This window comes from Metopolophium dirhodum, chromosome 8 (assembly GCF_019925205.1).
Source record: "Metopolophium dirhodum isolate CAU chromosome 8, ASM1992520v1, whole genome shotgun sequence".
NCBI classification, from domain to species: domain Eukaryota; kingdom Metazoa; phylum Arthropoda; class Insecta; order Hemiptera; family Aphididae; genus Metopolophium; species Metopolophium dirhodum.
The window spans coordinates 32,515,538-32,528,617 of record NC_083567.1 but is presented as its reverse complement, the minus strand read 5'-3'; the positions used below and the strand labels follow the sequence as shown (position 1 = coordinate 32,528,617).

The following is a 13,080-nucleotide window of genomic DNA, read 5'->3' as shown; positions in this document are numbered from 1 at the left end:
ATAATTAAATTATAAAGTTTTCATTATCATATTATTAGTAGCCCAATGATATAAACCGATTAATTTCATAGTATAATATGTATATAGTGCACATTCCCTAATATAATATATTAAAATACAATTATATTATATTATTATTATATATACAATTTTTACGATATTGTATAATAATCATATCTATAAAAGACGCTATAGGTATCCAACAGTGGAATTCAACTAATAACGACAAGCCAATAAAAGGATAATTTAAAAGAAGATCTTAGTTTTTGCATGCCCTCAAAACAATATATTATTTAATGTTTATCAAAATAGATATTGGCATATTTAAATCAAACTAGTAGGTAACGTAAATGCCAATTTTAATTACCTACTTAGGTTTTTAGGTTGACATGAACAAATTAAAATAATGATTTGTAAACCATGTTTTCGCTACTATTCATTGCAACATGAATTTAACAAGATATGGTATGTAAAAATAAACAAATAATCTAAAAAACTTTCTAGTAAATTAGTATTTTACCCAAAACTATATGTATAAAATTGTAAAATGTCGATTTACAAAAAAATCAAGTTAACGTTTATTGTTATGAGCCAACGCATCGCAGTCAAATCTTGATAACTTAACTGTATTCCATTAATTTATTAAACATCCGGTTTCCCGTGAGAATTAACTGTATATGTATAATAATATTGTGTATTTCATTAATGCTGACCAATTTGGTTTTTATATAAAGTTACCTTTTAAAACAAATCATTTTATTGTAACCGGTACAATCGAAAGAATTATTGCCTACCATTAAAAATCACATTTTTATTCATGGCCATAATATTATATCTGAAAACGTCAAAAACACCCATACACCCGAAAACGATGCTTAACGTGAGCACATATTATACCATTAGAATTGGAGAGCACTCGACCTCTGATACTCGAGGCAAAATTATGCATGCATTAACAATATTATTGCATTATTTATAAAACATAACAATATATACGTGTAAAATAATATATTATAATGATCGTATTACTTTTGAGTTGGCTTGATCCGAATGCGTCCGGTAGCAGAACTGGAACAATGCCACGGCGATGGCCACGATGAGTCCCAGTACTAGTATGTAAAATATACCAGCAATGTTGTTTAACGTCAGCTCGGCATTGCGGAAAGACTCCTGCGGGAATTAAGACGTGCGGTATGTAGAACGTTGGCAATTTTTGACTTTTTTTTAATAAAATTCAGTGATATTTCGTGTTTTATGGCGCAAAACAAGGACAGAGAGAAGCGAGAAAAGTTTACCATCGCACTCCCGCACCAAGTTCAAAATAAAAAGGACATAAATTGCTGCTATAACCTATTTTTTTTCTCTTTTTTTTCGTTTGCGGGTTTGCTAGTAATGTAAAACTGCGAACAAGCAAATGGACTGAAAGTAAAGTTTTAAAAATTCAACTACCGTTTTTGTTCAAAACGGTCTTTAAGTGGCCAACCCTCGATGTATTTTTCTTTTGAAAAAATAAATGACTTTCGGATTGTTTTATTTATACATTATTTCTTTCCCCAAAAATTGAGATTTCGATCATTACATTACTAAACAAACATATATTTTCAAATCGCTGAAGTGAATTTAGCTAACATTCAGTCAACATTGCATTATATAATTTGAGTAATTTCTCAATGTACCCTATTTTTTTGCGAGTCATTTGTTAAACTTACAAATATAGGGGAAAAATAAGAGTTTAAAAATTAACAACCGATGACACTTCCCGTGTAAAGAAGTTATATATAAACAACAAACATTGTGCATAATTTTGTATATATCTGACAAAAACAATTGCATCGTTCAACGGAATTACCACATTAGCTTATTAAATAAACGGTTTTATCTTATTTTTAATCATTCTATAACTTATGAATCTCATGAAAATATTTGTTTTTAACTAATGCTAATTTTTTTAAATGTTTAATACCTAATATTGGTCACATAACATAATATAGGTACAATAATGTTAATGATCTAAATAAAAATTAATCGAAAAAATTAGTAAATTATTGAAAAGATAAATTTGAAAAAACAATTTAAAGTATCGTTCTTTATTTCTCACCTTTGCCTCGTAACCGCACTCATCAACCCACCATTTGTTTTCTAGCCTTGTAAGTTCACCGCTATCGGTCAATTGAACAATTGCAGCATTTATTCGATTCCTAAACAGTAACAATAACAAATGCACTATATTAATATATATTAGTATAATAGATTTTAAGTATATTAATACTTATTTTATAAATAATTAATATAAAAAAAAACATCCTGGCCGTCCAAGACAAAAACTCGAACAGAGTCATGGAAGTTTCGAGTATATTAAGAATGAACATCGTAGAATAGGAGGTAGCTTCTAACAGGCATATATATAAATATTTGAGGTTATGATGACAACGCGTCCGAATACCCTACTTATGTTAAGCCTAAAAAAATGAATTATAAATAGCATATTATGATGGAACAAAAATACCATTAACTATTATCGATAGTAAATATAATGTTATTAATGTATAAGAATTATAATAATAACTCTCAATTATTATAAAATAGGTACGTTAATTAATATTTATTTATTTATTAGTCTAATATTTTACTTCATAAAATAATATTTTTAATATCATTCTTTAATATAATTGATTTATCCACAGTTAATAGAAACCATTTAGACTGAATTTTCGACCTTCTACTGGTACATTTATTTGTGTATAGTTCAATAATTTTTACAAAGATATAAATTGCCCTTGGATGTACAAAATATTGGCGCAAAGCGCATAAAAGAGAAATAAGTTCAATATAGGTGTTGTGTTCGAATAGACCCAAGAGAATACCGTTTGGGCGGGGATAAAATTAACGGAAGGACAATCATATAGATCAAACTGCAAAACACCACCATTCCTCTCCACTCCCCCCCCCCCCTTTTTTTGGCTCTAGAGCATTTTTCGATGGCCCTCGGGGACCCTCTTGATACCCTTATAAATCGCTTATAGGATTCGATCGGATGGTAAAACAATGTTGAACGAGAATATTGTTTATATATAAAACCATTAAAACAAAAATACTAAGGATTTATTACTTACAAAAAATAACAAACAAACTATTTTCAAGAATAAATATAATATATTGATTTGTAAGTTTAAAAAAAGTATTTAAATTATTTAACTATCAGTCAAAAGTGATGTATCATGTACCTACGGCACGAACTTTTGAAATAATTTAACACCAATTAATGTCATACCTACCTGGTTTACTAATACAACGTATATATTGCTAGGTACATAAAAATTTCAAATTGTATTTTTACATTCTAAGAATACAAAAATTAATTAATATATTTATCATAAGTCTCAGCAATAATGAACACCAAGCTTAACCCACTAGATTTCACATCGACCTCATGTAACATTCTCACATTTGATGTCTAACCTAACATAGGTAGGTTATAGGTACCGGTGGCGTACCTAATACATATACTGTACACGTAGAGTGCAACTCGATATTAACACACATATTCATGGAAAACCTGCATTCTAGAGAAAGCTCTAAACTTCTCTATTCATTAACTGAAGAATTCATGGAAAACCTGCATGCTAGAGAAAGCTCTAAACTTTTCTATTCATTAACTGAAGAACTTTGCTAACACTCAAACTCAATCACCACCACAAGCGACTACAAACGCGCCACCAACTTGTTCGACAAAATATAAATAACCCTCAGTTCTTAATTAACAATGTTATTATTATTATTATTATTTTTATTAAAATAGTACTAAATGTATTCATAGACATCTCTCGTTATGGAAAAATGTATTATTTAATTTTAAATCTATGTATGACACGTCATCATGGTGGTTAAATTCTAGAATAACTACACAAAGTAAAAATATATAATTTTTGTATCTAGAAAGTGAAACCGCTTTTTATCCAATCCGTTTTTACAGCTTATAGAGTTCTTAAACCATGATAATGATAAAATATCATAATTTAATTTATATTATAAATATTAAATTATAGCATATAAAAGCTTAGTATATGTCATTGTGCGTCTACAATTCTTTATCATCCTATGTAGTTATTGTGTACGAGGCAGATATGTGCCATTTTTGCCTATACACTATGTCATGACAAACTTTTTTTGGAATATTTGAAATTATTGTTTAATATCTATGTATATAGATAGACTCCTAGCATTGACTTCTCTTGCAATGAACGAGATATATTGAAAACTCATAAGAAACACAAAATCCATTAAATTGTACAAATGAGTTTTTGAAAGAATTTGAGTTTAATATAATATGTTGTTATATACGCCCGCACCATTTAAATTGAAAACACATTGATAAGTATATAGCCTTTCTGAACTCGACAGTGTTCAAACATAGACTGTTTGATGTATTGTTCCTATATATAATATAAATATATGTAATGTTTATGTGCTTATATAATATACATATCACTTTGAATAATGATCGAATTTGCACATTTGGATTTATTAAACCCTTTGCGTGTGGTCCTGAAAATCCTTAGGGAGTCTAATTTGATTCCTAGGGATATAATATATACTTGGTTCGTATAAGTTGTTGTGTAAATATAAATTAATAAAATACATATAAAATTACAAAAAAAAAAAAACAAAATAGTAATTTAAAATGAGGTGGGATCAAATCCAAAAATAATAATTATTATATCGGAACAAATAATGTATAACACAAATAAACAATAATTGTTAAAAAAAAGTCAAATTTTCTTTCATAATCGTCAACTGCTTAAACAATTTATCAGATAAATAGAATATATCAAATGTATCATTAATTATTACTATCGACATTTGTCAATAAACTGTAACTATTGTATTAGGTAAGTACCACTGAATAAAAATATATTTTATACGCATACGATAGTTAAAATAAATATTAAACAATTTTTAATCATTTCGTGACTTAATTATTTTTAGTTAGGTACATTTTAAAATAAAAAAACTATATATAAAAAATTTAAAAAATCTTGTACCAACAACAATTTATCAGTTTATCGTACGCATACCTAATATAAGTACAATCTGCGACTGGATTATAAATAATTTTAATTAAATGTTTATTTCTGTCCGCTTGATTCAACTCCCGGTTTATTAAATAAACAGAAGCGATTATTATTTCACGTATATTTCAAATTGACCATTTAAATAATTAAATCACCGTTAAAATTCTTTGTTTAAATATATATATAAATTTGTTTGTACACGTCTGATCAATGAATTATGAATCCAGATATACCATTAGAATCCATTCACGATTTAATTAATTTAAAAAGTAAATAAGTACACAATAATATGTTTGAAGTACCTATCTACATAGATTTTTCGATGGGTAATATAAAAATAATATGTATAATATGATTGTAGTGAATAATTTAATATACTATCGAGTATTTCTATTATGATACTATTCTCGTGTAACAATTTATACTATGGACATGCATATTATAACACGTCTTTCCGAACATAAATCGTTTTAATAATAAGTCTTTCCATTGTTAATTTCAGTCTATTCTGCCTTAACATGTAAATGAATCTGGTTGAGCATATTACGCAAACATCCGCATTGCGTTAAATTTATCTGATATCATCAGAATAAGATTAGAGAAACTTCAGTTTTTAGCATGAATATTCTAATAAATATAGAACTAGAATATAGAAACCAACGTTTCGAGATCAGCGTCAGTTAACCAGTGGTTTTTACAAATCTCATTGAATAGATACGTGTATATATATTTAATAATACATGATATATGAGTGTGTCTCTCTATATATATATAATGTGTATGTATAATAATATGTGTATACGTCATATATATATATATTTTTCTTATGATCAAAAATGTGTCGCAGAAAATTGGGTTTTCTTTTTCTTTTTTTTTCATATCAGACTCTCGTCTTGGAAAATGTGATTTCGCGGAATGTAATCCGAGAGAGTCATTCAACCGAAAGACGCGCGTAATATTCCCACTTGCGTCCCTTTACCCGTGCCTCACATACCGTCGGTGATCTTATTTCCCAAAAGCCCCAAACGAGATTTGTCAATATTATATATAAAATATAAAAAAAAAATAGATCAGTCTCACCTTAGCGGAGACCCAAGTGGCATCGCTATACCGTAGCCCTTGACGTCTAAGTTACGTCCGACTTTCATTGTATCACAAGGTTTCCTCATGTTCACAAAGTCATTTTTGGGGGACTCGATGAGTAAAGCGAACTTGCCATTTGAGTTTCTTACTCTTTGTATGCCTTCATCGTATGTATCTACGAACACGTGTGTCCGCGAGTTCATGAACTGCCACATTTTACTGTATAACGAACTGTGCGATCTCTATATAGTAATAAGACAAATATAAGTAATACGTTTATAATAAGCTATAGTCATTACATTTTATGGTTTGTTTTAATTTTGAAATTGAGGAACTACAATTATAGAAATGTTTTAGATGAATACAGTTCATTATACGTTATAACATATTATAATTATATCAAATTGTAAATAAACTTTAGCTATAACTGTTATTACTTATTAGTTATATTTTTAGTTTATATTTCAGTTAAGTATTTGATTTACCTATACATATTTTTTAATGACATATATTATAAAATAATAATTTAGTTATGATATTAGATTAAATACAGATTATAAGTGCATTATGATTTGAATGCTAAAATCAAAAATCATATAATTATATGATTACCTATAACAATAAAAAAAAAAACAGATGTAGGTACTTTTAAATTTACTTATTGATGTATCCATTTTAGAAATTAGTTAAGTCGATTGATTGTAAGTGATTCAATAACTCTCCAGTTTTTTTTCTACTCTTCTCTGTGGGTTTTTTATGTGAAGCAAAAACATTCATAAGAAACTGCCGTGGTGAATGGCCCGAAACGAAAAGTTCTCTCCGGAGTAAAGGAGTGGCCACCACAACCCAAGATTTACAGTCGATAGAACTCAAACCCTGAACTCGTAATGAGAAAATTATATATTAGTTCAACACCTTTTACTTATGAACCTACTTATATGGATTTTATTTGTATTTCTATCATCGTTTTTCACTTATACTACAGTAAATGTATTGAAAGTTATTGAGAAAAAGTATTCAATTTTCACCCAGTAAAAAAAGCAAGTACAAAATGAATTCGGTGAATAATTTATCTCCATAGTTCTGGCGGTTTGAATTTAATGGTGTTGACGTTTGCAGACCTCGTTGGATAAACAACTTATTAAAGGAGGCAATCAAGTATTGAGAATAATTCCAAATGTCGACGACGATGACAAAGTCACTGCCAGACGTAAAGTTTTTGAATAAAAAATAATTTTTTTTTTTGAATTCTTATAGAATAATAAAAATAATAATGAAACGCACGTCACTAGCTATAGTGTGCAGAAACATAAAATAATACGTATAAACAAGTTGGCCCCAGGTTGTTTACTTCTATTATAATAGCAGTATAATTAAAAGTGTAAATTTTGTGAAAAAATATTGTTTTTAAATTATTTTAAACAATATTATTATGTACCTAGTTTAAAATGTTATACAAAAATATATATTATATATGAAAAGATGATGCAATAAAATAAAACACATATAATTTGATTTTACATGACATTTTTACATTTGATTAAGTCAATGACAATATCGTAAGGTAAAAATATACAAATTATAGTTTTTAAGTGCGATAATATATCAATTGATATTTGATTCATAGAAGAATTATTATTATGTTAGTCGTTTTTATAGTTTTATAATATCTTAGGTATTTAAAAAAAAATTGAACAATTCAAAACAGTAAATCAAGTATAGGCGCACTACTTACTTTGAAAAAATCCCACGTAGACCCATGAGAAAGAACACCATATTCAATTTCTGTTTGTGCAGCTAAATCTTCTGGTGTGCTGATTGGTGTGGACATTTTCTGCACAATCAAATACGCGGTGAAATTAGATACGTACGATGATATTAATATCACCGTGAAGAACCACCAGACTGCTCCAACAATACGTCCTGGCGTAGTCCTAAGCACATGAGTTCATGAACAATATTATTATTATGTTCCTTACATTATTATTACTTTTTTTTTTTATCTGACATTCATTTTTCAGTTGTAACATTATTATGTCATATTTGACAACAAGAGGTAAATAAGCTTAAATAAATTATAACACCCCCCACTTAAAAAATGTTATTATATTTGTGAAATACTATGAAAGTGCAATAACAATAGGTAATATATACCTATTTACAAAGTAATTTTATATTAGGTACCTACTATTTATACTTTATAATAATAATATAATATATACTATAACAAATAACCGTAGATACTTTAAATTCCCTCCAAATATTTATATTAAGATTTTCCAGACATGGTAAAATTCTTAAAATATTGGTGTTGTTTTTTGACTATTCATAGACAGTGCAATAATTTTTGCATTTATTTTTTTTTTCTGTATAATATGTTTAAAATGTTTATGCTTAGCCAAAACCTTGAAAATGTAATATATAGATCCTCAAGTTGTTCTTACAGGAAATAAAAATAAATCTAACATAAATTCACATGCATTTTTTATAAGCAATATTGAATAATTAAGTTTTAACAAAATTGGACATTCAAACGACAAACGTATGATTACGATTTATCCTATTTTTTATATTGTTATTATTTAAAAATATAAATCACTGAAACTTTAAACAATCATCTATTACTTAAGTCTTAAACCATCATTTTCTATTCTAATGGAATGTTCAAAACATTTTGATTAATTTTAAGCTATTTACACCAACAACCTATTCAAACCATCCTACGGTATGTATTATGTCGGCATTAACTTTTAAATTAATTACAGTTTGAAAATAATAATATAATATGTGCTAATATTATAGTTATAATTATTATTATATAATAGTTAATATATATGTTTATACTAATAAGTAATAACATAAAATATATTATCGGCGGACGGAGTGGTCGCAGCCGACCCGGTTCGATCTCGGTCATGGGTGGCATTTTTCTTCGGACAAGTCACGGTGTCCGGAGAACAAGTTCCGCCATCCCGGGCATGATACCTACGGGTACCCAAATCAAAAATTCTGCCAAAACTAACACACACGTGTTCCTCACCCAACCGACATAAAAACCTACAAAACAAAAATAGCTAATTGCCTTAGTTGCCGGACTCAAGATCAATTAAAAAAAAATATATATATATTATCATGTAATTATTACCTTGTATTATGTATTAATGATAAGTTTATATTTTTGAAAAAAAGATAAATAAGTGATTCTATTAAAAAGGAAAGAAATGTAATGTTTGCTTTTTAATCGATTTTAAAAATATAGTAGGTAAGCAAACTATAATATTTATTTTATATATATTATTAATTAACATTTTACAATTTGTTATAATTATCTGAATAATAATTAATAAGAACAAAAACAAACAAATATTAAATTTATATATATTTAAATCATATCCATGCTATAGTGTCATAGAGACATAGAATATTATCCTTATTCCTCAGTACATACACAATGTTTAATAACTTAAAAACTGCACGTTCAAATATTGATTTAGATACATCAACAAAAAAAAAATCGTCTGTTCAATAATTTAAATTAAAAAATGTAGTACCTACCCATGTAAAAAAAACATTTGTATCACAACAGGTGAATCGTACGACAAATCTCATGTATTCTAAAACAATTTAGTCTCGGAGTATATTTAAAATTTCCAAAAATCAGGTTTTTAGTAACTACAGTTATACAAAAAAGAGGAATATGAGTGTGGTTTGTGAATCATCGTGTATAGTAATAAAAAGTAAAAACTTGGAAATATAGGCTGACAAACCATCTCTGCTCCGAATTATTTTTCAACAAATTCAAATTGAACACAATATGTGTGACAGTATTACTAAATGATAAGGAAGACAATTATGATTGCACCGATTTTTTAACGTTTATTTATGAATATTGAATATGTCATTCAATAATTTAAAAACAAACTTTTTCAATATATATAATAATTATATCAACAATTAAAATTCAATTTTTTTTTAAATTTTAATTAACAAGTTTATATTATCGTTTAGAAAATATGTAAGTTATCAAATTGCGTGGAAAAACAAACTTTTTTAATTTGCAAGAGCTTCTGTTGTATATTTTATATTATGAATTTGGTGTATTTTTTATACAACGAGTTATGAAAGTTCTTCCTGTTAGAAGCAAACGCTTTTTATTTAATTGCAATTATATTTTAATATAAGAAAATAAATATAATTTCGACACAAATTCTGAAAAAAACATGGATACTTATAATATTTAACTATTAACTAATAACCATACAGAAATAATATACGCCAGAACTCAAAATAGTAAGTATGTCGTTTATGAAAATGTAATAAAAATATATAATTCTCGACAACAAAATAGCAATGTTAATAATATAATTTCATTAGGTACCTATATTAAATAGTTGTGTCACATATGAAAATTTAAGAATATGTATAGTGTCAGATTTTAAATGTTTTAACGAATTACATAATATGGAATGTGTAATGAAACGTTAATTATTTCAAATTTTAAGCTTTTGAATTACGTAGGTACTATGCGTATAGATACCATAGTATAGTTAATAGTAATTTAATTTTTAATTATAATGAACTAACTACCTATTGTAATCTATTTAATGTTAATTAAAAAAAACTAATTATAGATATAACTAAATTAAATACGACTAATCAATCTCATGTTTTTAATAAAATATATTTATTAGAAAGATAATGTTATGGTTTTTAATTATTTAAGTTAAGTGTTCATCACAGACTTTATCGATTCTTTCCCTAATAATTTGTTACATTAAATAAATTAAATTAAATATAATACAGTTTCTAATTTTGTAATTGTTTTTCAATTATTGTGATCACTGAAAATAAGTTTTATTATTGTGTATGACATTTTTTACGGTGTCAATTGAGAAATTCTTTTACATTATTATTGGCATTCAAAAAGTTTTAATGTTATAAAAATGTTTCATAACAAATAAATAAATTATTCAAAATTATTTGATATGCATCGAAATATAATGTAAATATTTGGATGAATTGTTTTTGTTTATTAAGTGGCCGTTATTGGTAAAGTTTAATATTTATAAAATAAAAAATAAGTAATAACATTTATAGAGTTAAAAATGATTTTTTGCATACATTGTAGATTTTTATATTAAACTGGATATTACGTTTATTTAAATTTAATAAGTTGTTATTTTTGAAATGCTCTCTTAAGACTTTTTCCCATATAAACTAATAATTATTACACATTACATAGTACTATTGACCTGGCGTAAAAATAAATATTTCAAATGTGTTGTATTGTTAAGTTATTTGGACAATTTTTATAAATATAATATGCATTTGGGTGGGAGCTAACTGGTAACAGGCAAGATACAGCAGCAGATATAGCAGCAGCAAAAACCTTTTTGCTGTTGTTCCTCAGAAAATGCCCCATAAGTGATTTTGTGTAATAGTTTAAAAATTAAATACATTTTTATAATGTTATCACGATAATATTTTAATTTAATTTTTGATATAATCAAAAATGTTATTCAAAGTTTAAAAATATTATTCCATAGATTTCGAATATTATTGTTAAACTTAATAATAATAATTACATGAGTATAGTTTCATCTTGGCAATACATTATATACATTTGGATATTCTTAGAAGTTGATAACAAATAAAATAACTTATAATTTATATCATTAATATGATAATAATGTGGTTTTTACCATGCTGCATGGATAAGACTTATGATTTGTTTTAAATATTTATATATTATTATTTGATATATTTTAGAATGGGCATTTATAATTTCTAGGGAATATTCCTATTTGATTTTGATCTTATAACTTTAATCACAATATAGAAACCATTTATTGGACGTATTGGCTACTTAAGTTGCCGTTATATGTATTTAAGATTGAACATATTTCAGAACACACAAATTAATTCCCATAGGTCCAATAATATGATAGGCTTTTTTAAAATAATTATGCCCGATGAATTTTAAGGCCATGAAAATTTTCTAATTTATCTATTATAGTCATTATAATATATAAGTATATTTTAATATTTTCCGACTTTCACTAATAATGTCATCAACAAGTAGGTTTTGTTTATCTACTGGTAATAAACTAATAGTAAAACTTTAATGATGAAACCAATTAGTTTAAACACTCATCACACAAAGTTCTCAATACCTACTATAAGTTCAAGAAACTTTAGGTTTAAGACAGTCAAATTTAATGAAGTATGAAGACTTTAATATTATAAGTTAAAACTTACTTATCACTTTTTTAATGATTAAATTAATTAAATTAAACCAGGTATGACTACATAGTTTTCTTTGATAAAATAATTAATAATAGAATCTATTACCATTTTAAAAGTAAATAATTTATATTTATTTGTTATAAATATAATTAAATATTCAATCTATGAACTAAGCACCCATCTTATGTTTTTTATCATAGTTTTCATTATAAATTATTTATTACCAACTTGCACATAAGCAATGTTACTGGATATAAGTATATAACAAATGAAAAATAATATTTATAACTTATAAGTAATAAAAGTTTTATTTTAATCATTTATGTTTATGTAAACCCCAGGAATTCGTTCCATCCTAATATATATAATCTAAACAATCTTATGAATATGATCATATCATAAAGTATTAAAATATACTAGAAATGTTTAGCTATTTATTTTTCAAGTTATAATGTCACAGTGGTGTACAACAATGCAATGATTTGCATACACTTTTCCATTTATGTAATTTGCATTTCGTTCCAATCTCGATGGTCAAGCATATAAATAAACAAGTTAACTATGTTAGCACTTGTGAATTTCAGGTAGATATAGTTTTCTTTAGCCAACCGCAAGCAGTTTTAATGAAAATTTACGTAGGTAGTAACACAACAAGGGCACACGGAGAGGTCAGCTATAA

General features: G+C 26.3%; 1 protein-coding gene across 1 annotated transcript in view; it reads right to left on the bottom strand.

Moving 5' to 3' along the window:
* LOC132950407 (glutamate receptor 1-like) overlaps nt 1-13,080 on the bottom strand; it is a 183,770-nt gene that overhangs the window by 9,463 nt on the left and 161,227 nt on the right. The window contains exons 14-17 of the mRNA XM_061021843.1: nt 7,891-8,089; nt 6,153-6,397; nt 2,099-2,198; nt 1,030-1,170 (exon numbers count right to left, since the gene is read on the bottom strand). Coding sequence (XP_060877826.1) covers nt 1,030-1,170; nt 2,099-2,198; nt 6,153-6,397; nt 7,891-8,089 — 685 coding nt within the window. The remainder of the gene's footprint in view (nt 1-1,029; nt 1,171-2,098; nt 2,199-6,152; nt 6,398-7,890; nt 8,090-13,080) is intronic.